Below are 24,775 nucleotides of genomic sequence, written 5' to 3' on the forward strand. Positions count from 1 at the left end.
TCCGTCTGCCCCTCGTGGACGGACACCTCCTCCTCCCCCCACAAGGGGACATTCAACTCAGGACAAAGACGGTGGGGCACACATTCAGGTCACAGGGGCTCCGGGTGGGGGCAAGCGAAAAGTAGCAAGCAAAGAGTAATGGAGTGGAGGGAGGAGGGGGCACCACTCCCCCCGCCCCTCCCAGTCAGGGGGTCTCTGTACAGCCAAATCAAACCAAACCATTTCACTGGACCACGGAAGCCAGGCCGATGTGCCCATCCTCCAGCCCCCCTCCCCCGCCAAAACAGCGGCCAGGGAGGGAGCGCCGCGGTTTTCTTTTTTTTTTTTCTTTTTTAAATATTTATATATATTTATATTACGTATATTATATATATATATAATATGTAAATATATTTTTAAAACAATATAAAATGTTAAGACACTTCACTTAAATGTAAAGAGTTGCCTGCAATTAAAAGTAATTGCATCATTGATGAGGTCCTTTTTTTTTTTTTTCCTATTTTCCAAGGGTTTTTTTTTTTTTTTCCAGGAGGGATTTTTTTTTTCCTCTTCTTTTGTTATTTTTCAAAAAGGCCTGCTTGCCTTTGTACAAAAATGATCCAAAGCTAGAAAACAAGGATGAACCAACAAAAACGAAACAAAACAAAAAGAAAATGAAGAAACACAACCCCAGTCTCCCTTCCCTCCCCAGCCCTCAATGGCTCCCCAGGCTCTCCCCAAACACTGACCTTCCAGCCAGGCCCCAGGGACTAGGAGGGTCTGCCCCTTCAATGGCTCCTTCTTTCTGTGCTTATGCAGGGAGATGACTCCCCAGCCCTCCCCTGTGCTTACCCAGCTTTGTGCTCCAAATAGGAATCCTGCTCCCCAGGGGCCCTGCTCTACCTGCCTCCTCATCCCCAACCCGCTTAACCCCCCTCCCCACCTGCCGGCCCCTCACTGTGCCCTCTGAGGGCCTGGGGTTGAGAATCAAAATTTGTTCTTCATCCCCTTCTCAGGACATTCTCAAAAGCCTTGTTGGCTCAGCCTCTGCAAGGCAGTCTTCCACAGGCCAGGTCTAGGGTAGCTGGCTGCCTGGTCAGGCCTCAGGGACCCTCAGGGATCTCACCGGGGGTCACCAGTTCCCCATTTAAAATTCATCTCACCCCCTTACCTGAAAACCCTCAAATCTCAAAGAGGATGGTTAAAGGTCAAGTTGCTTGACCTTTGGGTCAGAGCTGCCCTCACTGCCCCCCCCATCAGCCCCTCTCTATCCCCCCCACTTCCCTCACCACCAGACCCTTCCCACCCTCCAGGCCCCCAAATCTAGTTTTCTAGGCCCTTCATTCTTGCCCACCCTACCCCCATTAAATAAGTTAATGTCATTTAAAGTGCTAAATTAGGAAACCAAAAGTACCAAATAGCCCTCCTCGGGGCTGCCCTCTTTTAGGGCAGTGACCCCAAGGTCAGGCTGGCCGCTCAACCCACCGCCACCCACAACCCACCGTCCAGAAGGGCCCGCTCCTTGCTCGGCACAGGCCAGGCGGCTCCTCACCACAAGAAGGGAGTCCCAGGAAGCCAACTCCTTTCCAGGACACACAGATTCAAAGGCCTCACGCCTGCCCCCAGCCCAACCGCCCCCCAACCCTGGCCTCCTTCCGCAGCCTATCCATCTTGACTCCAGGCCCACAGAGGCATGAGCAGCAGGGAGCGGAGCAACAGAGTTCAGTCACAGCGAGGTGGGGCCGCTCCAGGCCCAGAGGCTCCCTGCCAGGCCGATAGCGAGGTTGCTCCAACGTCCAGAGTTTCCTCCAGGAAGGTTTCCGAGGAAGGGGAGGGGGTGTCTCGCCGCTCCAAGTCTCCGTGGCTCAGAGTTTGTTCGGAGTGCTCTCAGGAAAGGACCTTAGGGTTCAGGGGCCTTAGGATGGATGTGGGAGGAAGCGTGGGTGAAGAGAAAAGGGAAGGAGGATGACAGGAGATGGACCATTTTGGAACAGGAAAACATGGGAAGGTGGTGTGTTTTGGTTTTTAGTTTTACTGTTTCGCTTAAAAAAAAAAAAAGATAATTAAAAGTGAATCATTTAAAAAAACCAAAAACACCGACAAGAGATGGGTGTGGAGAGCTGAGGAGGGCCACACCTGTGGCAAACCCTTCAGAGGACTAAGAGAATAGGGTAGGGGTAGGGTAGAGATGAAGGGAAGAAGAGCAGGGAGAGAAATGGCGGGGGGTGGGGTGGGGGGGGCGGGAAACAGGCTGAGGTGGAGGTGGGAGGGGGCTTCTAGAAGGAGATGGAAGAATTCCTCGCCCCAAAGGAAGTCAATACAGGGATAGAGGTTCTGGAAGCCGAGGGCTTTTCTGAGACTGGGCTTGAGGTCTCATTTGACCCGCTCATCTCTTTAGATGGTTTAGTGGCCTGGAACAAAAACAGGGGTCAGGGGTCAGAGAGAGGCTGGGAGATCCTTCATGCTGGCCCCCGGATAAAGTTTTAATGAAAAACCTCCACAGACCCAAGAGAAAATTAACTGCAAAAGGAAGAAGCCACAGGGGCATCTGGAGAGAGGGATCCCCTGAGATGGGGAGGAGGAGGCCACAGTGGGGGGGGGGTGCAGAATGGGGTGGGGGGAGGGCATAGGGTTGGACCCAAAGGCTTAGGGACAGGGCTTACTGACAGGAAAGAGAGCAGGTGGAGGAGAGAGACCAGAGAAGCACAGGGAAGGCCACACCCAGGAAAGGTGACAGGGAGATGGGAGTGGGGAGGACGAGGGAGGAAGAAGTGAGAGGTTAGCTGCCTCAGGGGTGCAGGGCGGAGAGTGGTCCCAGCTTGGAACAGGTGGGCTCTTAGTCTCAACTGGCCAGAAGCCCAGCCAGGGCCTCTTCTGACCTCTACAGGAGGCTGATCCTAAGCAGGAGGTCTTATGGGGACAATGTGGGGCAAGCTGACGCTCCCAGGGGAGCACTTCTCTAAAGAACCCCCCCCAACCCCATTCCACCCCCAAGCTGGAGGAAAAGGCACTCACTGCATCCAGCCTCTGGCCCAAGGCAGGAAGCCCGACTGCATCCCCTACAAGGGTTCTCCCAGCTTCCAGCTGCTCCTTGTGGGTTGTGGGTAATGGTGGGTAATGAGGGAGGTCACTCCATGATGCGCCCCGCCCTCTCCCGGCAGCTCTGCTAGTTAGACATTAAGCCTCACCTCCTCCCACCCTGGCTGACGCTCTGTGTGGCTAGATGGGTTCTGGATGTCTCCATGGGTCCAGAGCCACCTGCATCACCTTGGGAGGAGGGGATATAACAAATGCAGATTCCAGGGCCCTGCTTCCGAATCTCTCTCTGGCTCAGGCTCTGGAATCTGCATTTCGGACAGGCACCCTAGGTGACCCTGCTGCACACTTCACTTTGAGTGTCACTGGGATGGGGCTACACAGGTGGGGTTTCTCTCTGTCCTATGCACTGTCCCTCCTCCTCCCCTCCCCACCTTGCATAGCTACTAGTGGGATAACCAACGGATGGGTCTTGATAAAAAAAAGAAAGGAAGGAAGGGGGAGGGCTGGAAACTGCGCTGCCGCCCATCCGGCCACCTCCCACAGTAGCTTCGGTCTGGGCAGGGTAGCCCCACATCCCACCACCCAGTGAGCCCCCCGCTGCTGGGTGGGCCCTATCACAGTGGGGAAGGCACATGGTGCCTCCTCCAGCAGCCAGCAAGGGTAACAACAAGGAGACCTCAGGCAGCCTGACTGGCTGACCATGAACTCGCCCTTGCTGTTGATGGCTCCCATGCCGTCTTCCACGCAGACAGTAATTCATCTGGGTTGCGCTCCTCACGCCTTCAGCGCAGTCTAGCTTTTCCCTTTATGAAAATTAAGGCAAGAATTTCCGCATTTGGGTCTTGTAACCCTTTCCCTTTCCTGTAGCTGTTCATTTATACTCACAGAGACTCCAGGGCCACACGCACAAGATCCTAGGATTCACTGGGTCCTTTGCCCAAGGGGCCTGTGCCAGGCCTGTCTCCTGGTCTCGGGGGGTCCCAGTACTGGGACCCAGGGACAGCCTCATGCCTTCTTACTCCCACTCCCGGTCACTAGCCCTGGGCTCTGGGCCTGCCCCTCCTCTCCCAGCCTTTCCCATTCAGAGTTCTTGAACCCAAAGGCAGGCGGGGAGGCCCCTGCTTGTCTTCTCACATCTCACAGCGTCCCAAGCCAAGCCGGCTGCTGATTCCCTCCTGGCCGTCCTCTTTGTTCTTGACCCATCTCTCTAGTTAAAAGCTTTTTCTCTTCCTCCTTTTTAGCTTTTGTCAGGAGGCCTGGTCTATTCTGAGCTTTGGTCTTTGGAACGCCTGCCTTCCAGCCCTGTGCCGCCACCTGACTCCTGCATTCGCTCGGGTGACACGTCCTCACCCAGGCGATGGCTGTTTTCTCCCCCAGCCAGCGCAAGGCCTTTCCACAGGAGCCACGGCAGTGGTTAGTGGCCTGCGCGGACACGCACCCCTGCTCCTTCACGGAGACCCGGACGGCTTGGGGCTGCTCTGCGAGCACCTGTTTGCCCTCTCAGCTGCCTTCCCTCCCGGGAGACTGGCCACGGCGACATGTAAGGCACCCCTCCGGGAGCGGAGGGAGCACATGCCCGTCGCGCCCCGTGCTGCTGTCACTTCACCTCACCCACCAGCCCTGTCCAGTCACTCCCAACTACATCTGGAGAAGCAGGACGCTGTCACCTGCAACTTCCAGCCAGGGGAGACTGGGAAGGTTAGCGGGACCTAGCCGGCTGAGCCCCGCACCCCTACCCTTCCTGCAGGTCAGCGTCTGGTAGGGGCTCGGCGTCCCTCCACACTGTGACACAGATCTCCGCACAGGGACAGGTCACCTTGTGTGAGGCAGACCTTGCTGGCGCCCATTCCAGGCCATTCCCAGTGCCGCTTCCTCCGCTGCCCGCAAGCCCTCCTTCCAGACGAAATCCTGCCTGAATTAAGCCCTGGTCTATCAGGAGAGGTCGGCCTTTCCCCAGCCCAAGGTGGATAGGTCCCGAGCAAGTCACCCAATTCGAGCAATTCTGTTCTCCTTCCTAGTAACTGATTCAGGAACGGCAATGGGAAGACAGGGAAGGTGTTAGGAATTTCTGGGAAAGGTTCTCCTGCTTGTGACCGGGTCTGTGGGCCTATGACCCCCCAGGGGAATGAAGGCAGCCATGCAGGATGACGGGACAGCAGGACCCTCTGAGGAAATACCCCAGGGGTGCAACAGATTTGCTAGCCACAGTAGAAGAGGAGGGATCCATGGTTTCCCATCTGCAGGCCCGGATGCTGGCCCCCCTGGGAACCTGGCCACCATCCTTCCCGTGGATCTCAAGTATGACCTCCATGGGCTTTCTCAATGGTTTCCCCTGATGTCTCTGTAGTATACAGCCCTGCTGCAGCTGCATCTCGGAACCCTCTCCGCTCTCCCCCCTCCGCTCCTATTTTGGTGTCTCTGGTCCTGGCACTTTTATTCTCCTTCCCCTCGTCCTGGTCAAAGGCAGCTCTGAGCCCCAAGTGTTAGAACTCCGTGGTGAGAGAACGGCCTCTGCCCAGCCCTCGGCTCTGACAAGTGTACAAACGGACAATGACGGGGACTGTCCTTCATAAGGCCCTTGGGGGCTTTCCCAGTTCCTTCCCACACCTGGTATGATGTGATCTCAGAAACCTGCTGCTGCGCTTTTGTCTCCATTTTATAGATGAAGGAAGAGCCAGCAGAAGGCAGAGGACTTTGACCAAGTTCCAGCCTGAGCTAATGGGAGTGCGGTCCAGGCCCGGAGGACAGAGGGCCAGGTGACCCAGAGTGGCTGGAGCAAACTGAGAGTGTGGGGCACCAGGAGAACCAGGATGAAGGAACCCAGGATGGCCACAGAAGTGCCCTGGGCAGCAGGGGAAGGACTTCTGATTTTCTCAGCTGGCAGGGAGCAGTGGGCCGGGGTTCGAAGTTGGGGGAATGACATCATCAAAATCTGCGATTAACAAACACCTGTACCCAGCCTGCATTTCTGGGAAAATACGTTAGAGGTGACAGAAGTGACAGGGAGACCCTAGAAGGACATGCATGCATTTAGGTAATGAGGCATAGGATGATTTTTATCCCGGCTTCTTTAAGAAATGTCCATGGGGAACATCTATTACTTTGTTAGGGAGAGGGTGCTTGGTAATGAAAGGCTAACAGAAAGGAAAATCGGGAGGCAAGGACAGGCCTGTGGCCCTGGGCGGGAGACAGCTGATTACCTACAGTAGGTGGTGAGGGAGGTTCCCCAGTGTGGGAGGGTGCCCGGGGTGGGGGTGGGTGACATCTTCTCAGGGGCAGGCTTGCGTTCAGAACAGAGCCCCGGGCAGGGACAGATGGCACCTGGTGCCCCAGGAGAGGAGTGTGTGGTATGAAAAGCAAAGAGGCCCAAGAGGGAGCAGGGCCCAGCGAGGTGAGGAGGCGTGCGAAGGACAGACACCCAGCAAGGAGTCAGGGGGGGGTCAGGGTGAGGGCTGGCCATGGAGGAGAGGAATGGAGGGCCTACACAGCACCCCTGTGAGCACGTGTGTGTGCAAGTGTGTGTGGGAGGGTGGCTGCGGGGGGGCCGGTAGGAGGGCTAGCCCGATACTGGGAGGGAGGAGGGAAGGCCGAGTGGGCTGGGGACTGATTGGAGGGGAGGGCATGGAGGCCACAGAGGTGACAGAAGAGCCGGAGAGAGGCTCTGGGTGCCCCAGGCTGGGGAGTCGGGGGGAGAGATGGCAGAGCAGATACAGCTGGGGAGGCTGAAGGCAAGGTGTGTGTGTGTTGAGGGGGGATCAGGTAGTCTGGACACCAATCCTGCTGCATGACCATAGGTAAAGCCTCAGTTTCCCCCTCTACTACGTGGGGATCAGAAGGACCTTCCTCAGAGCGGTGTGGTGAACCGGGAACGAGAGGATGTATGTGTCTGGCTCAGGGAGCACCCCACGCGCAGCAGCTGCTGTTCTGGACACGAAGGATGGACACAGGACGAGGGGAACTCAGGCACTGTGCAGACAGGATGAGGAGCTGAGGGTGCGATTTGCGCGGTGTGTCTGGGGACCCATGAGGAAATTGGTGGGCCAGCAGGGAGCTGGGGAGGAGAGCTGGTCAGGGGTGGGTGGGGCCAGGATGGCCCATCTCCACTGGTCCCTCCAGGGAACCAGCAGCCCAGGGCTGTCACAGGGCCATGGGGTGGGAAGTGCTTTGTGATTCCCCAGTCCTGTCTTGGTTCTGATGCCACCTTGCTGTGTGCCCTCGGGAAGCCCCTTTCCTTCTCTGAGCTGTCCCCTCATCTGTAAAGAAAGGAGCCTGACTTGCCATCACTAATCTCCTGCCTTGGAGCCTAGAACCTTCTTCAGGTCACAGCATCTAGACATTTCATGGTACCCACTCCCACCCCAGCACCCATGACAGGCCTGGCACATAGGAGCTGCTAAGAAACACTTACTGAACCAAATGAGTGCACGTAAGTTCTCTCTTGGTATCTAGGCCCAGGGACCACCCCGGACTTTCTGACCAGGCCACACAGTGGATCACAGGACAGAAACACTCAAGGGTGGGGTTGTCCATTCTACACTGGCCCCAAGCTGGCTGACTACATCAGACAGAGGGCACAGCACCCCTGCCTCCCCACTGGGGGGGCCATGGTACTTCTCCCTCTCCCCATTGAGAACAGTGGAAGCGACCAAAGCCCAAACACTGAAAAGCAGATGCAAAACTGGTTTCTCCCTCAGGTGGGAGATAGCCTGAGAGCCAAGAGGGAAGGCTGATGATAGTAGGGTGCTCTCGCCTCCCCCAAGTCCCCCTTCCACCCCGTGGCAGGGAGCTGAGAGCAGTGGGAGGAAGCAGAGCAGAGGCAGGAAGACAAAGGGACATCGAAGCCCCCTCCCACACCCCAGGCCAGGGTGGGATGAGTCTGCTGGCTCCCCCTCCTCCAGGAGCTGTTGGGGAGAGGGCCTTCTCCACCAGGTGAGGGTCTCCAGAAAGGGGAGCGGCCTGATTGAAAATATATATTCTAAATGAGATGCAGGGTGCTAAGGGTTAGCAGGAGGAGGGAAAAGTGGCTCAGGGGACCAGTGGGGCCGTCCCGGGAGGAAGGAGGTCTCTGGGCGGCTGGCATGGGGGTGGCCACAGGAGTGCCGACAAGGAGACGCCCGGCACGCCGCCCACACAGCCAGAGCACACCGTCCCGCAGGGGAAGGGGAGGGGCCAGGAGGAGCCAAGCCCCGCCCCCACGGGGCCACGCCTACCTGCTGCTGAGCCTGGATCCTCATGTACTCTGCCCTCTGCTTGCCGTGCTTGCCCTTGTCCGGGCTGCCCGCCTGGCCCTGCACTGCTTTCAGCCGAGAGGCCCCCGGAGTCACCACCTTCATGGGCGGCACGCTGCCACCACCGCTCTGCGGGAAAAGGAACAGGGTGGCGGTTGGACGTGGGATCACACAAGAATTCTAGGCCCTGGGTTGGGGTATCTGGGGCTTGGACCGCCTGGGTGGGTCCTTTGACACCTGGAGACCCTCAGACCTCCCTGCCTCCATATCCCTGCCCAGGACACAGGTCCACTCCCCAAGGCCAGGGTTCAGGCCTCCCTGCAGAAGAGAGGGCAGGGGCCCCCCAGCCACGTTCCCAGCAGCTCCCCAGCCAGAGCTTGGGTTTCCTTGAGCAGCCCAGGGCAGCAGGCACCCTCCTGAGGGAGCCACTTCTGAAGTGAGAGTCACTGCCATCACCCCTCCTCCTGGCAAGGGACCCTTTTCTGGGTGTCCCAGAACAAGCCTGAGATTTGCAGGGGGGATCTCTGTGATGGCAGACGGAGTGGGACCCATATCTTCCTCTGAAAGGGAGGGTGTGGGGGGAAGTCTCCCTAGAGATGGACAAGTCCAGCTCCTCTGAACCATCCCAGGTACCACCCTACCCAGGACGACGCTGGGGGTTCAGAGGCGCAGACAGAGAAACAACAGAGGCACAGAGAGTCAGACAGGAGAGGGGGAAGGGAACGCGGGGATGGAAAAAGAGGAGAGAACTTTATTTGTTGGTTTATAGATACAGAGCAGAGGGGAGAGGACCTGGTCCCTGCCAGGGTTGCTTGGGCCGATCCCTGGGTAGGCCGGCTTCCCAGCCTCCCGGGGCTCTGCCTGCAAACCCCACCGGGCGCAGGGCTCCCAGGAGGCTGGCGGGAACTGAGAAAAGGCCAGTGGGAGGAGGGGGCTGGCGTGATGCTCCTGCAGCCCCCCACTCCCTCCAGCTCTGAGGACCAAGAGATCAGAGCATGAAGGCAAGAGGAGAGGCTAGGGGAGGAGGCAGCCACCTGGGGACCGGGTGGCAGGGGTGGAGGGCTGCCAGGGGGCCCCACGGCGAGGGCAGTGCCCATCTGGCTCAGGGCGGCTTCTAGCTCCCGGAGAGTCTCCTCCAGGCTGTCCATCCGCTGGGTGGGGGCGCCTCTCACTGTGCAGCCTAGACCTGCAGCAGGCTGGCCCCTGGGCTCCCCACTGCCGGCTTGGGCATCCTGTCTGGTGTCCTCGGGGGTCTTCTCAGGCTGGGTGTCAGCAATAGAGAGCTCCTGAGTCCCGTCAAGGGCTGGTCCCCAAGGGCAGGGGCCCTCAGCTCCTCCTTCCACTGGGCCGCAGCTCTCTATCCCCCATCTCTTCAGAGCTGTCCCTTCCTTCTCAGGTGCCAAGGGGCTCCTGGGCTGGGAAGCCTTGGCCACAACCTCTGGCAGGGCCCGGGCACCATCGCAGCCTCTCCCACTGCCAGCCAGGGTCCGGGGGCGCGGGGTGGGAGTTGTCCTGGGACCAACTTCCTCAGGCCTGGCCTCTGGTGGGGAGGAAGGGTTGGGGGTACACTCTGTCAAGATGATCCGGGGGACACAAAAGGCCCTGGGGCTTGGGGCAGCCTGCGGGGAGAAGAGAGATGAGGGAGAGTCTGATTCCTGCAGACCGGATGCCCTGAGCGGAGATGGGAAGTTAGACGCGGGTGAGCCCAGCCCCTTCCTGCACCGATGGAGAAACCGAGGCAGGGGAGGGCGGTGACTGCGTTTACTCAGCAAATCAGAGACAAAGCTGGGACTAGAACTCAGGGCTCTTCCTACCCCACACACCGGGCCCCCACTTTCTGGCAGAGACGCTGGTTTCCCCAGAAGCACAGACACTGGTCTGCCTCTCACTGCCTGTGTTAAACTCTGGGAGCAGGCCCACAGGCACTGCCAGGAGTGTGGCCACCTGTGCAAGGAGGTCACAATAGCATGGAGATGGTGGAGAATTCAGTGCGCTCACGTGTTCGTGGGCTTAGAACAGCGCCCCGCCCATTGTGAGCACGCGACCGATATTAGCTCTTTTTGTCAAATGGACCTGAGCAGTCTCTGGCCTCAGAGTCTGGGGCTGTTGTGCTCTTCTCAGGCCAGAGAGATCCAGGCCCCTCAGCCCCTTCTTCTGGAGCTTTCCCAAGGACTTCACAGCCACAAGGGGCAGGGCTCATGTCCCTCGGCTGCACACACACTGTGCAAAGCTAGAGGACTGCCTCTGTGTGAGCAACCCCTGCTCCGGCTTTGGGGAGGTGGGGGGCCACTCACTACCCCCCAACTTGAGTGAATTCTGGTCTCATTCAGACCAGCAAAGCCCTGTGCCAGGCACCATCATATCTGTCTTCATCTTGAGTCCTTACTATAACCCACGACACGGCAAGCGCTCCTGTAGTCCCCACTTGACAGATGAGGAAATCAAGGGTGGGTGTCACATGATTCTCCCAAAGTCACTTATCCACAACTAGCTAGTGACAGAGCTAGGATTTGAACGCAGGCAGTCTGACTCCAAGCCCTCTTTCCACTAAAAGAGCCATGAGGGGATATTGTGGGGGGGGGGGGGCAGCAGGACCTCCAGCCCCCCTCCCAAGGGTCCCCACCCAGCCCTGACACCTGCTTACCTGGATGGAGGTGGAGGGTGCAGACTGGGAAAGCAGAGAGGCGACCCACGCCTGCCCGGCTCCATGGCCCGATGGCATCTCAGGATGTAGAGGGTAAGCTGACCCGAAAGGCCGGCAGAGGGGCTCTGCCCACTGGACCCCCTCAGGACTGGCTCTCAGAGGCCAGACAGCGGCAGGGGCTCAGTGCAGTGGGCCAAACTGCCAAGGGCACGGCCAGTCCAGGGGGCACCCCTTGTGCACCGCTTATCCCCAGACGGCTCCTTGGACTGCTCTATGCCAATCCTTCGCCCAGCAGACGGTGTTGTCCACCTATCTGCTCCCCCAGCCAAGGAGTCAAAGCACCACAAGCCTCAAGCCAGACCAGAAATGAGGTGGCGGCCAGCACAGAGCTCACGGTGGGCTAAAGAGAACCAGCCAAGGTGGTGAGCACATGTATGGGGGAGGCTGCCCTCCTCAGAGCAGAGGCTCTCCTGTCCCAAACTGCCTGGGAAGAGGGAGAGATTTCCAGACCACCACCCCCAGGTCCCCCTCCCTGAGTGCAGTCCCCTCGGGGTGCAGACAGCAGGTCCAACCCAACATTCCCAAGAAAAGATAAGGAGAAAATAAGTGCAGCAGGACAGCAGCAAGGACTGAAGTTAGAGAGAAGGAAGAACTTCCCAACACTGAAAGAAAGAACCAGCAGCCAAGGAAGGGCATGACTTTCTTCTACTCCAAGTTCCCTGACCACTGGGGCCATGGGAGAGAAGAGGGCTGTAAATGAGACTTTGGGGTGTCCTGGCCCCCAGCGCAAGGCATACATTCTAGTCTTAGAGCCCCACCAGGCCCTGGTGGTGGAGGAGGGCATTGGCAGGGACTAGACAAGGGCTCAGGACGAAGTCAGATTTTGAGTTGGATCTAAATCATGTAGCGAGCAGGATCCAAGCTCCAATTTTGGACCAAGACAAAACCCAGGCTCTGGGTCAGATGTAAACTCTGGCTGCAGCTTGGAACAAAATACCCAACTCAGAATCGAGCCTGTAAGAAAAATGCAGCCGGGGCAGGTGGGGGGGAGGGTAGTTGCTGCCAAGTATCAGACTGCTAGAGCTGTGGAGGGGGCAGGAAAGTTCTGCATCTGTCCTTGGAGCTGGGGAGGGGTGAGTCCAGGCAGGGGAGGCTGTGGTGGTGGCGGGACTCAGGGAGGTGACTGGCGTGTTAGCAGGTTAGCGTGAGAGGTGAGGAGAGGAAGGTGTGGAGGCACAGGCAGAAGAGAGCTGTGAGAGGTGGGGGGCAGCCCGTTACCTTCCGTGTGGGGCCCTGGGCTGAGCCCCCAGGGGGCCCCAGGTCCTGGGGTGCCAGCAAGGTGGGGATCGGCTGGCGGCGGGGCGTGGGGGGGAGGGAAGACACTGAGCTTCTCTCAAACACCTGGGGAGCAGAAGGTGGGGGCAGGTTTGGAGAAGGGGGCACAGAGAGGACAGGGCTGCTGGCCTATGGCCCGCAGGGAGGGACCGCAGCCTTACTCCTTGGCCCCTCACCGTGCTCACTGGCCACTCTCCCCTCCATCTTGTCTCCTCCTCCGGAGGCCTAGGTGGTCAGGGTCTCCAGCCCCCTGGGGAGGGGGGCTGAAAACTCTTGAGTATGGGTGACTTACAGCACGGGGCGGGGGGCTCAAAGTACTTGGGGATCAGGGTGTTAAAGCATCTGTTCTCAGAACATTCAGGGATGGGTGTGCCAGAGCCTAGGAGGTCTCAGGGCTGTTGTGGGGGTCTCGGAGACTGCAATAAAAAAGCACTCAACCCTGCAGAGAGGGACTTTAGACCGCCTCCCCCCATTTTACAGTGGCAGAGAAATCGAGGCAAGGACAGGTTCCCCTACAGGCCAGCCCTCAGCAGGAGCCCAGGAGCCCAGTCACCCCCTCCCCCTCCCTCCCTGGGGTCAGCTTAGTGGAGAAAGGGACAGGCCTGACTGAGGACTGGGGGACCAGGCAAGCCCCTGACCCACCTCTAGCTCCGCGATGATACGGTCCTCATCGTCCTCATCTTTGATGGCAGAGGCCATGATGGGCGGCGTGGAGGCGGGGCGGGCCACCTCGGACACGGTTCGGCGCAGCTTCACCTGGGGCTTCTGCACCTCCAGCTCCTCGGACTCCGCCTTCTGCAAGACCCAGTCCTTCCCGTCAAGGCAAGGCTCTGCCCCCCTCCAGCACCAGCTCACCTCCTAGGCCCCATCAGGGCCAGACCACTTCCTGCCCCAGCTCCTCATCGGCCCTGCCAGGCGGCCCCCTTTCCAGGGCAAAGCCCAAGCCAGAGGCAGAGTCGCCCTTGGCCGCCAGCCCCCTTCTTTCCTTCCGTCCCAGAGGGTCTTCACAGGTCACCGCGGGTATCCCACAGCTCCCGGTGAGGTTGGTACCTTGATGAAGGCGGAGTCCTTCTTGCTGGTGACCACCACCTCTCCCGTGCGGGTGGTGGTGAGGCCGTGGGAGGAAGGGAAGCTCCGGCGGGGCGGGGGCGGTGGGGGCGACTTGGAGGGCTTCTCCGTGCGGTACCGAGGCACTGTCAGCTCATCTGTGGGCAGCCAAAGAGCTGAGCATCAGGGGACCTTTAATCTTGGAGTCCGGGCACTCAGGGCGGGATCCCTGCTTCCTCCTCCAGGCAGGAGGGGAGGGGAAGGCTCAGGAAGAAGACACAGGCCCCTCCTCCTTCTCTCTCACCTCCCCACAGGCCGGGCACCCCTCTTAGTGTACTCAAAGTGCGGTCTACCGGGCCACGGATGAGCTGACCAGCAGCCCCAGCAGCACCTGAGAGCTTGTTAGAAATGCAGAAGCTCAGGGGCGCCTGGGTGGCTCAGTGGGTTAAACCGCTGCCTTCGGCTCAGGTCATGATCTCAGGGTCCTGGGATCGAGTCCCGCATCGGGCTCTCTGCTCAGCAGGGAGCCTGCTTCCCTCTCTCTCTGCCTGCCTCTCCATCTACTTGTGATCTCTCTCTGTCAAATAAATAAATAAAACCTTTAAAAAAAAAAAAAAAAAAGAAATGCAGAAGCTCAGGCCTCCCCACGGCTGCAGAACCAGAATCCACGTTCTGACGGATCTTTGGTGATTTCACGCACACATCCACATTTGAGAAGCATGCCCGAATACATCCCTTTCTCCCCTGCCTTTCAGCTGCGGCTCCGCACCTGTCTTCCTCTCTTCTCCAGCAAGAGATGGGGGGTTATACTTGTGACAGTCTGACACCACCCAACCAGGCTCTCCCTGCCCCTGTTTCCTTGGGGGGGGTGGTGCAGTTTCTAGGGCAACCTACAGAAAAGTCACTCAAACCCTACACTCCTCTGCCTTAGAGCTCCCATGGCTCCCCATGACCTCAAACCATGTCCATGCTCCTTGGCCCAATACCTTCCACAACTGCCAAACTTTCAGTCTCTGCTTGCTCCTTCCTGGCCGGAACCCCGCTCAGCAACATGGACTCACCCCTCCAGGCATTTGCACCCCCTTCCCTCTCCCTGAAATGCCTTTTCTCACTGGCCAGGGAAAGGCCTACTTGTTTTCAAGACGCCCAGGGGAAGTGCCGTGCAGTGGGAAGCCCTCCCTGCCCTCCCGGGTCATCCTGTAGGGCTATGCCCCACTCCTGCAGTTAGCACCCACATCCCGTGTCTGGTTCACACGCTGAGCGGGGCCCGGGACAGATTCCTTGACTACACTGAGCCTTAAGTGTCCTCATCTGTGAAATGGGAATAATTACTGTAGCCGCCCCTGGGGCTGCTGCAGAAGTATCAGGATTATTATATAGAAAGCATCTGGGGGCGCCTGCGTGGCTCAGTGGGTTAAAGCCTCTGCCTTCAGCTCAGGTCATGATCTCAGGGTCCTGGGATCGAGCCCCACATCGGGCTCTCTGCTCGGCGGGGAGCTTGCTTCACCCCTCCTCTGCCTGCCTCTCCACCTGCTTGTGATGTCTGTCTGTCAAATAAATAAATAAATAATTTTAAAAAAAGAAAGAAAGCATCTGGGATGGTTCCTGTCACATAATACATGCTTGATAAGCAAAAATGCTAGTAGTGCACCCCTTCTAAATTTTAAGCTCCTTGAAAACAGGCAGTGTCTTTTCTCTTTATCGCCAGCACCCAGCACCCAGTAGGTGCTTGACAAATACAGAGAACAGGAATACATAAATAAAGGAATGATGACTGTTATTTCTGGTCAGATTTCTGCCTCCCCTGTGTGCTCGCAGCTTGGGGATGCGGGAGGGCGGGGCACAAAATCCACGTCCACGAGGACCAGCACCACTCTGGTCTCCGTGCCGCTTGGGTCAGAGAACACGCTTGGTCACAACATGCAGGCGGTGGCTCTAGGCCTGGACTCGCTCCTCCTCCCTGTGTGGGCCTCTCAGCCACAGTCAGGGTGGTGGGAAGATCCCCAGATGGAGTCCAGCTCCGCCCTGTCCTCTGGGTCTCCCTACAGCAGCTAAGGGTCAGAGGGCTGAGGTCCCAGCACCTCCCCTCTCTGGTCGTCTGACTCCAGAGATTCTCACACCTGGGTGCCTCCCCCAACAACCCGAGAGTTCCTGAAGATGGGGCTCCCCTCCCCTGGGCTCTTCACCAATCCCCTACCCACCCCCATACCTGAGCCCCTCCTTCCACTGGGCTCCGTCCGAGGGGCTGCCTTTTGGCCGTGGGGGACCTTGGGGGGCTTGTGGTCAGGGGTGGGGGCCAGGCCTGGGTGGGCCTTGCTCGCACAGTCCAGGTCAGGGATGGCCTTCAGCAGCTCTGCCTGGGTCTCCTCCAGCAGCCGATTGATGTCCTTGGCGCTGTACTGGGTCAGGGCGGCCCGCTTCTCCTCCCAGTCCCGCTCGGCAGCCTGGAGAGGAGGAGCCGGAGTCAGCCCTGAAGCAGGGGCTCCAGCCCCTTCCCCCAGCCACACATGCCAGGAAGGGAGAAGCAAGATTGGTCCAGCCCCCAGGAGACCCTCAGACTTCTTGAGCATCCTATGCTTTCCCTGTCAGTCCGGAATGCCACCACCATTATATACTACTCTCTTGATAATACTTAGCCCTGTTTTGGAACATTCTATTCTGTTTCATTGACCACATAGTCTATTCTTAGACCTACACCACACTGCCTTGATTGTTATCATTTTATAAAATGTTTTTCTGTCTGGCAGAACTCATGCCCTCATCAATGTGTCTCTCAGACTTCCTCCTCCCCCAGGAAAGAGTACCCACTTGTTGGCACCTCCGTCTCGGGCGGCGGGAAGAATGTGTGGGCCGAGCTCATGCACCCCACCCCGGTCCCGGCCCTCACACCTCAACAGACACGGCCTTGTCCACACTTCTCTTGCCAGCAGCATCCAGGCCTTTGGTGGGGTTGCCCCCCTTGGGCGTAGGAGGGGCTCCCTCGGCTGGCCCACTCAGCTCGTGGAGGTTCAGCGGAGGACTGGGGGGTGGCATTTCGAAGTCCAAGCTCTTGTTGAAGTCCGTCTCAGCGGTCACCTTCTTGGGAGACTGATTCAGGAGACTGTTGGGGGGTGGCCACACACCCTCGTCCACTTGCCTGGGGTAGGGAGAGTTGGGAGTCGCTGTGAGGCCCGTGGCTGGTGGCCCCATGCAAGGGAAGCCTGGCCTGGGGGAGGCAGGGTGTGAGGAGGGCCCTGGGATCTCGCAGGCCTGCTGGAGGGGCCTGAGGAGGATTGAGCACATCTAGCATAAGGGAGAGCTGAGCCTACACCATGCCAGGGTTGCAGGTTAGAGTGGAGGTACAGATCCATTGGTTAAGTCAGTGACCTCTAGAGGAGTCAGGGTAAGGGGTTGGGCTGATCTAGTGAACTGTGCCCAGGTATGTGACCTCCAGAGAAATGGAAAGTCGGAGATAGGTCAGAGAGGGAAAGACCTGCGGATCTGGGCCAGCATGTCCGTGACCCCACGACAGCGCTTGAGGAGCCCATCCAGGCGCTGTGGCTCCTCCTTCAGGAACTTCACGGCCTCCACCTCCACACGCAGTACCACCCGCATCTTGCTCTGCAGGCCTGGGAAATGAGCTGGGGGGGCCAGAAAGAGTGAGCTGGGGAGAGAGCAGCTCCAAGGACAGGGAGGAGGGGCCGCAGGGAGGGCAGGGCCTGGGAGTGGGGGTAGGGTGGCAGCAGAGACTCCTGCCCGGGACCACAGGCCACACTCTCATGTCCTCGCCTCTGGGCTCACCCTTGAGCTCGGTCAGCGTCTCCCCGAGCTGCTTCAGCACCAGTGCCTTCTCCTCCAGCTCTGGGCCCGGCACCAGCCGGTGGTTGTGGGATACATCCCGCTGGATCTTCTCCACCGATTTCTCCAGGTCACTGCAACCAGAGAGAGACCCTCTGAGCCCCTCTGGCCCCAGCCCAGCACCCTGAAATTGACCAAATGGCAAGAAAGCAGGCCACAAGTCAGATCAAAATTCAAAGCCATCCACCAGGCTACATGCCTAATCGAAATCAGAAATGCCAAACCCCTAGGGGTGCCTGGGTGGCTCAGTGGGTTGGGCCTCTGCCTTCCACTCGGGTCATGATCTCAGGGTCCTGGGATCGAGCCCCGCATCGGTCTTTCTGCTCGGCAGGGAGCCTGCTTCTGCCTCTCTCTATCTCTCTGCCTGCCTCTCTGCCTACTTGTGATCTCTCTCTGTCAAATAAATAAAAAATAAATCTTTAAAAAAAAAAAAAAAAAAGAAATGCCAAACCCCAGAGATGAGACTTCAGATGAGTTCCCGAATAGGTGTCCTGGGTACACCTCCCATCCCTGCTTCCCTTACCTCACTCCCCACCCCCAGCATCGTCCAAGTTCTGGTGTTTAGCAACATCAACCCAAATTTCTCTCCCAATAACTTGAATCCTCTGGTTCTCATTCTGCCAAGGAAGCAGCAGCGACCCTAGCGGCCTTTCTGAGAACTGCAGGCACCTGCACGTGCTGTGAGCTCTCCTCTTGAAGCGGGGCATGGCCGTGTCAGGCTACCTTTTCTCAAATATTCAGACACTCAGCTTCTTTCCTTGAGGACAAAACTGCTTTCAACTGTCAGAGGGTTTAGCTGAGCTTGTGCCGTTTTAAACTCCACATATTTCTAAAATGTAAGTCACACCAAGTCATTCACCATTGTTGAACCCTACATGGATCCCCTCATCCTGAGGCTAAACTCCAAGCAAAGAAGGGCATGAGGGAAGTAGGTGAAAAGTAGGCTCTCCAGTTAGACAGATCCAAATTCCAATATCAGCTCTGCCCCTCCCAGAAGAGAGATCTTGGACAATTTACATACTATGTCCGGACTGCAACCTCCTTGTGCAAAAAATGGAGGTGGAAGAGTTATCACCACTAGGGGCCATTGTGAAGATTAAATGAGCTAATGCTGGGGCACCTGGGTGGCTCAGGTGGTTAAAAAGTTAAGCGTCTGCCTTTGGCTCAGGTCATGGTCCCAGTCATCAGGCTCCCTACTCAGCAGGGAGCCTGCTTCTCCCTCTCCTTCTGCCCCTGCTCATGCTCTCTCTCTCACACACACACAAATAAATAAATAAAATCTTTAAAAATTAAATAAATGATCCAATGAAGATGGGAAAAGGGTGGCAAAGGGCCAGTCCCTGGGGGCTTCTCTTAATTTTCCTCCAGCCACATCCCCTGTCCTCATCCAGCTTGCTTCTATTTAGAACCGTCCACAACTTCTCCAAGGTCCTTGTATGTGCTGCCCTCTCTGGGACTTTATAATGCCATTTCCTCTGCCTAGAACACTCCGTTCACACATACACACTCACACACAGGCACACATACCTGCACATGTGTGACTAAGACCCACTCTTCCCTCCGGTCTCAATGGGAACTGCTCCCCCATTCCCTACACTTGAGGTTAGGGGTCTGCTTCCTGCCTCACAAACCCTCAGAGCTCTTGCAAGCTGGGCTGTGTAGCTCCTGGCAGGCAGGGACCGTGTCTTCTGGATTTGTCTCCAAGCGCCAGCCCCTGGCCTGGTGCCTGGAGCAGAGTAAATGTCTGGTAAATAATTCTGGAATGAATGGGTAAGTGAAAGAAGGAACTGCTGCCCAGGTAGGTCATCTCAGTTCTGTGATGTGAGTCACTGACATTTCTGACCCACATGCAAGACTTTACACACATCCTTGTCACATCCCATCTGCTGGAGTTCAGCTCAACAACCCAGGTGGGAACAACTTTTGAATCATAGTTCTACCACCCAACAGATTTGCTCCCCCTCAAAGCGCTGTGTCACTAGCAAATCTTATCAGCATGCCTATACATCTTCATCCAACTAGTGGATGAAAAGACAGACCACATTGGAGCAAGGACAAGATCCTGTGACTCAGCACTGCCAGCTGAAGCACTCTCTTGTGCTGAGCGCTTACTGTATGCCAGGTGCCATGGGCATTACCTTATTTAATCCTCACCAAAAATCCTGGGCATGGAAGCCATTATTACCTCCGGTTTACACACAGACAGGAGCTCAAACACCAGACTACATTTCCCAGCCTCCCTTGCGCTTAGAAAAGGCCACGGCTCAGGTCCAGCCAATGAGATGGGAGTTGAAGGGGGACATGCTGCCTCCAGGCTATCCCATAAAGGCTTCCCACATAAGCTCCTCCAGGCTCCTTTCCCCTTCCTATGGGGTGAAAGGCAATGACCCTGTGAATGATCTCGGAAGGCCCATATTGAAGATGGTCAAACCTCTGGGTCCCTGACGGACTCCATGGAGGAAGGTCATTCCATTAACCCACCCAGTACTGGTCTATGAGAAAAAAAAGATGTGTCCATTACTTTTGAACCATTATAGAATTTGTTATAGCAGTTACCCTAACACAATTATCTTTTGTATTAAAAAAAAAAAAAGACTCAGGGAGATGAAGTGGGTTGTTGAAGGTTATACAACTATTTTGTGGCAAAGCAGAATCTTACTCATGTTGACTTATGCCATTGGATCATGCCATCCCTGTCCCTGCTCCGCCAGGCAGGAAAGAACCACTGATCTTCCCTGCTGTGTGTGTGGGACGGGTTGGCTCAGGGTGTGCCGGTTTTGTAAAATAGTCACTCCCTAACATCACTCTGTGGGGGAAGAGACCCTCATTTAAAGGAGGACTCAGGTAAGCCATCAGGAGGATACAACACTGCAACTCCCGGGCAGAAGTTGCGAGGTCCTCCTCCGGCTCAATTAGCACTTCGATTTTCTGATCATGAAACCTGCCAAAGTTTTGGGAGGGCTGATTTGGACAAGTTCTGCAAATGAGCCCCAGACTGGTCTAAGTTTAGACACCATTAGAAGAAAGTGGCTGGGCTTTCCCTGACCCAGGTTCAGTCCTGGAGGGGTGGAGAGCACCGGGTCAGGACAGAGCCAGCTCTATAATTCCTGGGCCTCAATAAAAAATGAATTTTGCCCCTAGTTAAAAAGTTATTAAGAATTTCAAGATGACAACAGCAGAGGAGGGGGCCATGAGGAGTGTGGGGCCCTGTGTAGCTGTGCAGTTAGCGGGCCGACAAAGCCCATGCTGGCTTAGTCCAAGTTAGGCACCAGAGGCCAGAAGGTCTCAAGTCAGCAGAGGGTACCCCTCAGGATAATGTCTAGACAGAGCTCAAGTGCTTGGCTACAAAAACAGGTTAGAGAGCCACATTGAATGAAGCATGGAATTGGCCCTACCTTCCAGCAAGATGCCAGGGCAAGAAGAAGGAACGGTGCAAAGCAGAGTAAGCACAACCCTGTAGGTGCTACAGCTAGAGTAAGGGTAAGGATGGGTCTTCTGGTCAACCTAGTGTCCAGGGATGCTATGGGAGCTGGCAGGGCCAGGGCTGATGCCACCTCAGGGCTGATGCCCCTCCCCAAAAGGCAAGAACCCCCTTCAAAGTTCACGGAGAATCCTACCCGAAGCAATGGATTGGCCCCCAAGCTCTCTCTCAAGTGAGCAGCTTGAGCAAGGGGTTTGATAACAGGACAGAGGGTAGGGAGTCTATGTGCTTCCAGAGAACTGAGGCCCCCAAGAGGCAGAGGACCAGAGGCTCCAATGACAGAAGCTTAAATCTGTCCTTTTATCTCTTCTGCCTCTGTACTTTTATATTTTCTTTTATTTTCCTTTAATGTCTCAGTAAAGTTCCCTTTAAAAATCTCAACCCAGCTCCTCTGTGCCGAGTGAAAAGGATAGGCAAGGAGAGGACAGAAAAGTTGGGTAAATGGAATTCTCTGGGTGGGATGGAGGGTGAGAGCTGCCAGTCTACTTGGAGATCTGACTGAGGTTGTCACTAAGCTTTCACACCTGAAATGATGGTATGGCTGCCACCAGCTTATTTCCAAATGAGATTGGCCCTTACTTCATCTCGGCCACAAGGGGTCATGGGAATCTCAAAGTACACAGGCTGTGTGGGCTCAAGACTGAGAAGTAGGGACCCTTCTCTAGGAGCCCCTTGCAAGCTGGGCTCCTCCGAGAAGCCTCTCCTGGCTCCCCAAGTCACTGGCCAGTAGAACCCAAGCAAGTTCTTTCCCTGGAAAGAACCGCAAAAATCTCAATACTGGGGACAGATAAGGGAGCTGAAATGCAGAGGAGGGCAGAAACTGCCCAGATCACATGATCTCTCGATGCTGGAGCTAAACCTCGGGTCCCTTTGTGCCCTGGGCCACCAAGAGGGAGGCCAGAGAAAGGAGCAGATCCCAGTGACTGACAAGAGAAGGCTGCTGTGGGGCGGGGGGTGCTCACTCAGTGGATGGACAGCAAAAGGCAGCTTCTCCCTTCCACAGTGCCAGACAATGGGATCTTGGCCAGACAGCCATTTGCTAAATTTGGATCAGAGGACTGTCTCCTGTTAACCCTTCCAAGTCTAAACATTTGGGAGCTGGGTGTTCTCCATTCCTCACTCTCTCTGAAAAAGCAAGAGCCTTGTTTCAGCAGCACCAGGACGGAAGGAAGGTTTCCCTTGGTAATGCCTGGTCTCAGAGATCAGGGAACTGGAGTGGTGGCAGTCGCGGCTACCCAAGGGTCACTCTGTACAGGTCATAGGGCAGAAGGAAAGCAGACAGAGGACAGGGTGGAATCCTGCAGCTGCCACATGAAAGTAAGGTTTCAGGTCAGGGAGAAGCCAGACTGTGGACCGTGAGGAAGCAAAAACATAGCAAAAGCAGGGCATCAAGCCAGAAAAAAAAAAAAAAAAGAAAGAAAGCGAAGAAATCAGGAATTGTGCCAGATGGTCAAAGGTTTGTGGGTCACAGAGAAATCAAGCCACAGAGGAGAAGGAAATCAGGCTTCAGAGCAGACCAACGTCACCTGTGATTCAGAAGGAAGGGGAGCTGCGCCTCCTAGGGAAACCAGGTTGCCGCCCAGGCCGCACCCCCAGCCCTCCCCCCTCCCCAAGCCTCACTTGAGCTGCTGGGTAATGAGCTCCTCGTCGTTGAGATAGCGCAGCCGCTCCTCCTCCACCAGGGTGCGCTGCCGCTGCAGCGGGTCCTCCTGCCGCCGCGCCGCCTCCGACACGCGCATGCTCAGCTCCGCCTCCGTGCCCTTCAGCAGCGCGCGCAGCGACTCCAGGTTTTGTAGCTGCGGGACGCAGAGGGACCGATGGACAGGGGTGGGAGGGGATGGAGGTGCTCAGCAGGGGAAGAGCTGGGGGGAGGCGGGCAGAGGAGAGCCCGACGCTGGGCGGGCTCCACAGAAAAAGCGGCCGCTGCGCTGCGGCCGAGAGCAGCAGTGAAAGGGCGGGACGGGGGAAGCAGAGGCCCAGGGCTAAATTCTGGGGAAGAATAGAGGCAGGAGAGCGGCACGGGGACAGTGGAGAGAGAAGTGCTAGCTACAGTGGGGCATGCAGAACGTGCGGCTGCGTGGCTGTGGCCGTGAGCAGCAGCGAAGGGCTGTGATGGAAGGGGGCGGAGGACAAGGTTGCGGGCTGGGGAAATACAGAGGCAGGAGAACCGGGTGGGCATGTTTGTGGGCAGGAGGTAGCCGTATGTAGGGCCGTGATGACCGTGCGGCTGCATGGCTGTGGCTTCATCAAAGACTAGAGCTCTGGGATTTGATAGAGCTTCCGTGGCTGGCGCAAGATTAACTTAACGCTTGAACCCAGTTCTAAGGTCGAGTTGGGGCAATGACGGGGGTGGGTGAGATCTTATCCGCTGCCCAGATGGCAACTCTCTGCCCCCTCTCCAGCCTGTCTCTGCTCATTAGTCTCACCTGATGGGCCCCAAGGCCCACTCGAGGAGCGGGCACAGCGATGCCAGGCTCCTGACTGGTGGGACCATCTGCCAGGCGGGGCAGAGCGGGGAAGACTGTGCGGACTGGGGAAGGGGTAGCGGAGGGGATCTACGCGGAGGGCTTCCGCCCGAGAGGGGAGGGGAGAAAGAATGCTGGGCAGAAAGGAATTGGGACTGCCCTGAGGGATACTGACAGGTGGAGGGGGCACAGTGGGGTGGATTGGGGCTCCAGGAGAACGTGATTATTCAGGGAAGGGGAAAGTGAGAGCAGTGAGGGGAACAAGGGCGAGCGGTGATTCAGCGAGCAAGCGGGAGCTCAAGGCAGGGTAATGGGAGAAAGGGTTCGCAGAGGGCCTTGGTGAACCTCAAGGGATTCCGATGAGGGCGTAGGGGATGGGACGAGACTTGTGGGGAGGGGGTTCGGCGCGAGTGGGTGGGGTCTATCGGGGAGGGGCTTGAAGGGATGGGGCACGGGGCAAGGCGCCAGTACCTGGAGCTTTCGCAATTGCTGAAGTTGGCTGCGCAGGTCACTGGTGCTGTTCTGCAGGCCACGCAAGTGCAGCTGCATCTGCAAACGGCTGATGGCCGTGGGCTGCCCCGCAGGAGTGCTGCCGGCTGAGGGCGGGGGAGCGCCGGACACTGGGGTGGCCCCGCTGCTCCGGCTGCCGGACCCGCAGGCTGCAGACAGGGACCACGAGGATGGGAGAAAGGCAACAAACCTTGAGCCTGCAAGGGGCCAGGACAAGGTCCCTCCCACCCGTGATCCTCACAGTAGCCAGAGAAGCACGTGGCTCTGACTCCCTGACCCAGCTCGTGGGTCAGCCCTTCTGTGGGGAGCAAAGCACCAGGGCAAAGCCATCTTGGGCTAAGGTCACTGCTCATTGATCCACTGAAGCCCAGGGATGTAGCTGATGGTTTAATTCCCACTTTGTGGATTAGGAATCTGAGGCTCAGAGAGGGCGAGTACCTGTGGGGGAGGGTCAAGGGGCCACTCACGTGCTGAGGGGGTGCCTGCTCCATTGGAGCCTTCAATCTTCTCGCTGTGGCACAGGGAAAAGATGGCCATCAGAGGGTCCAGGCTGACCCCAAACCGTCAAAGCTGAGTGAGACTTTAACGTAATCTCCTCCAGTCCCCTGATGTCAGGATGGAGTCCCAGAGAAGGAAAAGGGCTCACCCAGAGTCACACACTGAGACATTGGCAGAGCTGGGCTCAGCGCTGCTGCTGCCTACTTTCCCTTCCTCTTGCCCCAGCCATAAGCCCTGGCAATGGTGCTGAAAGAAGAACCTTACCTAGGGGTCTCAGGCTCCGAGCCTCGTAGTAGGGCGCTCTGTACCAGGCCTGTGAGACTGGCAATCTGCTTCTCCATGGCCTCCATGCGCTCCCTGGGGAGGATGGTGGCTTTGAGCAACCCCTTCTCTGGGCTTGGGGTCCCTCTTGCCCAGCCCCTCATTCTTAAGATTGATAATTAGAGGAAATACTATTCCTTCCCCAGCCACCAGCACACAGACAATTCAAAGGGCCCCAATGCCAAAGGTTCAAGCCCACAGTCCCCCACCCAACATTGGTAAGGCCCCTTTTCCCTCTTGCCAGCTCCATCTCTCATTACTGGCTCTCTAATGGGCCCCACCCAGGCCTCTCTGTGCCTCTGCACATATTTTCCCCCTTCCTGGGCATGCCCTCCACCCGACCTCTTCCTGAAGCCATTCCAGAGCCCCAGCAGCTTTAAAGAGTCCCTCC

The 24,775-nt window shown here is 57.1% G+C and overlaps 1 protein-coding gene across 26 annotated transcripts in view; it reads right to left on the reverse strand.

Annotated features, from left to right (window-relative positions):
- Positions 1–2,205: 2,205 nt before the first annotated feature.
- SRCIN1 (SRC kinase signaling inhibitor 1) overlaps positions 2,206–24,775 on the reverse strand; it is a 65,207-nt gene continuing 42,637 nt past the window's right edge. For 17 of the 26 annotated variants that reach the window (XM_032320938.1, XM_032320935.1, XM_032320931.1 and 14 more), the window contains 12 exons: positions 24,328–24,420; positions 24,033–24,076; positions 23,527–23,714; positions 22,211–22,386; positions 17,053–17,183; positions 16,745–16,892; positions 16,162–16,408; positions 15,482–15,716; positions 13,276–13,430; positions 12,868–13,020; positions 12,169–12,291; positions 8,382–9,865 (listed from right to left, as the gene is read on the reverse strand). In XM_032320938.1, coding sequence (XP_032176829.1) covers positions 8,837–9,865; positions 12,169–12,291; positions 12,868–13,020; positions 13,276–13,430; positions 15,482–15,716; positions 16,162–16,408; positions 16,745–16,892; positions 17,053–17,183; positions 22,211–22,386; positions 23,527–23,714; positions 24,033–24,076; positions 24,328–24,420 — 2,722 coding nt within the window. In that variant the 3' untranslated portion in view covers positions 8,382–8,836. The other 9 variants (XM_032320946.1, XM_032320949.1, XM_032320948.1 and 6 more) reach the window with 7 other exon arrangements.

The sequence above is a fragment of the Mustela erminea genome, chromosome 18 (assembly GCF_009829155.1).
Source record: "Mustela erminea isolate mMusErm1 chromosome 18, mMusErm1.Pri, whole genome shotgun sequence".
NCBI lineage: Eukaryota > Metazoa > Chordata > Mammalia > Carnivora > Mustelidae > Mustela > Mustela erminea.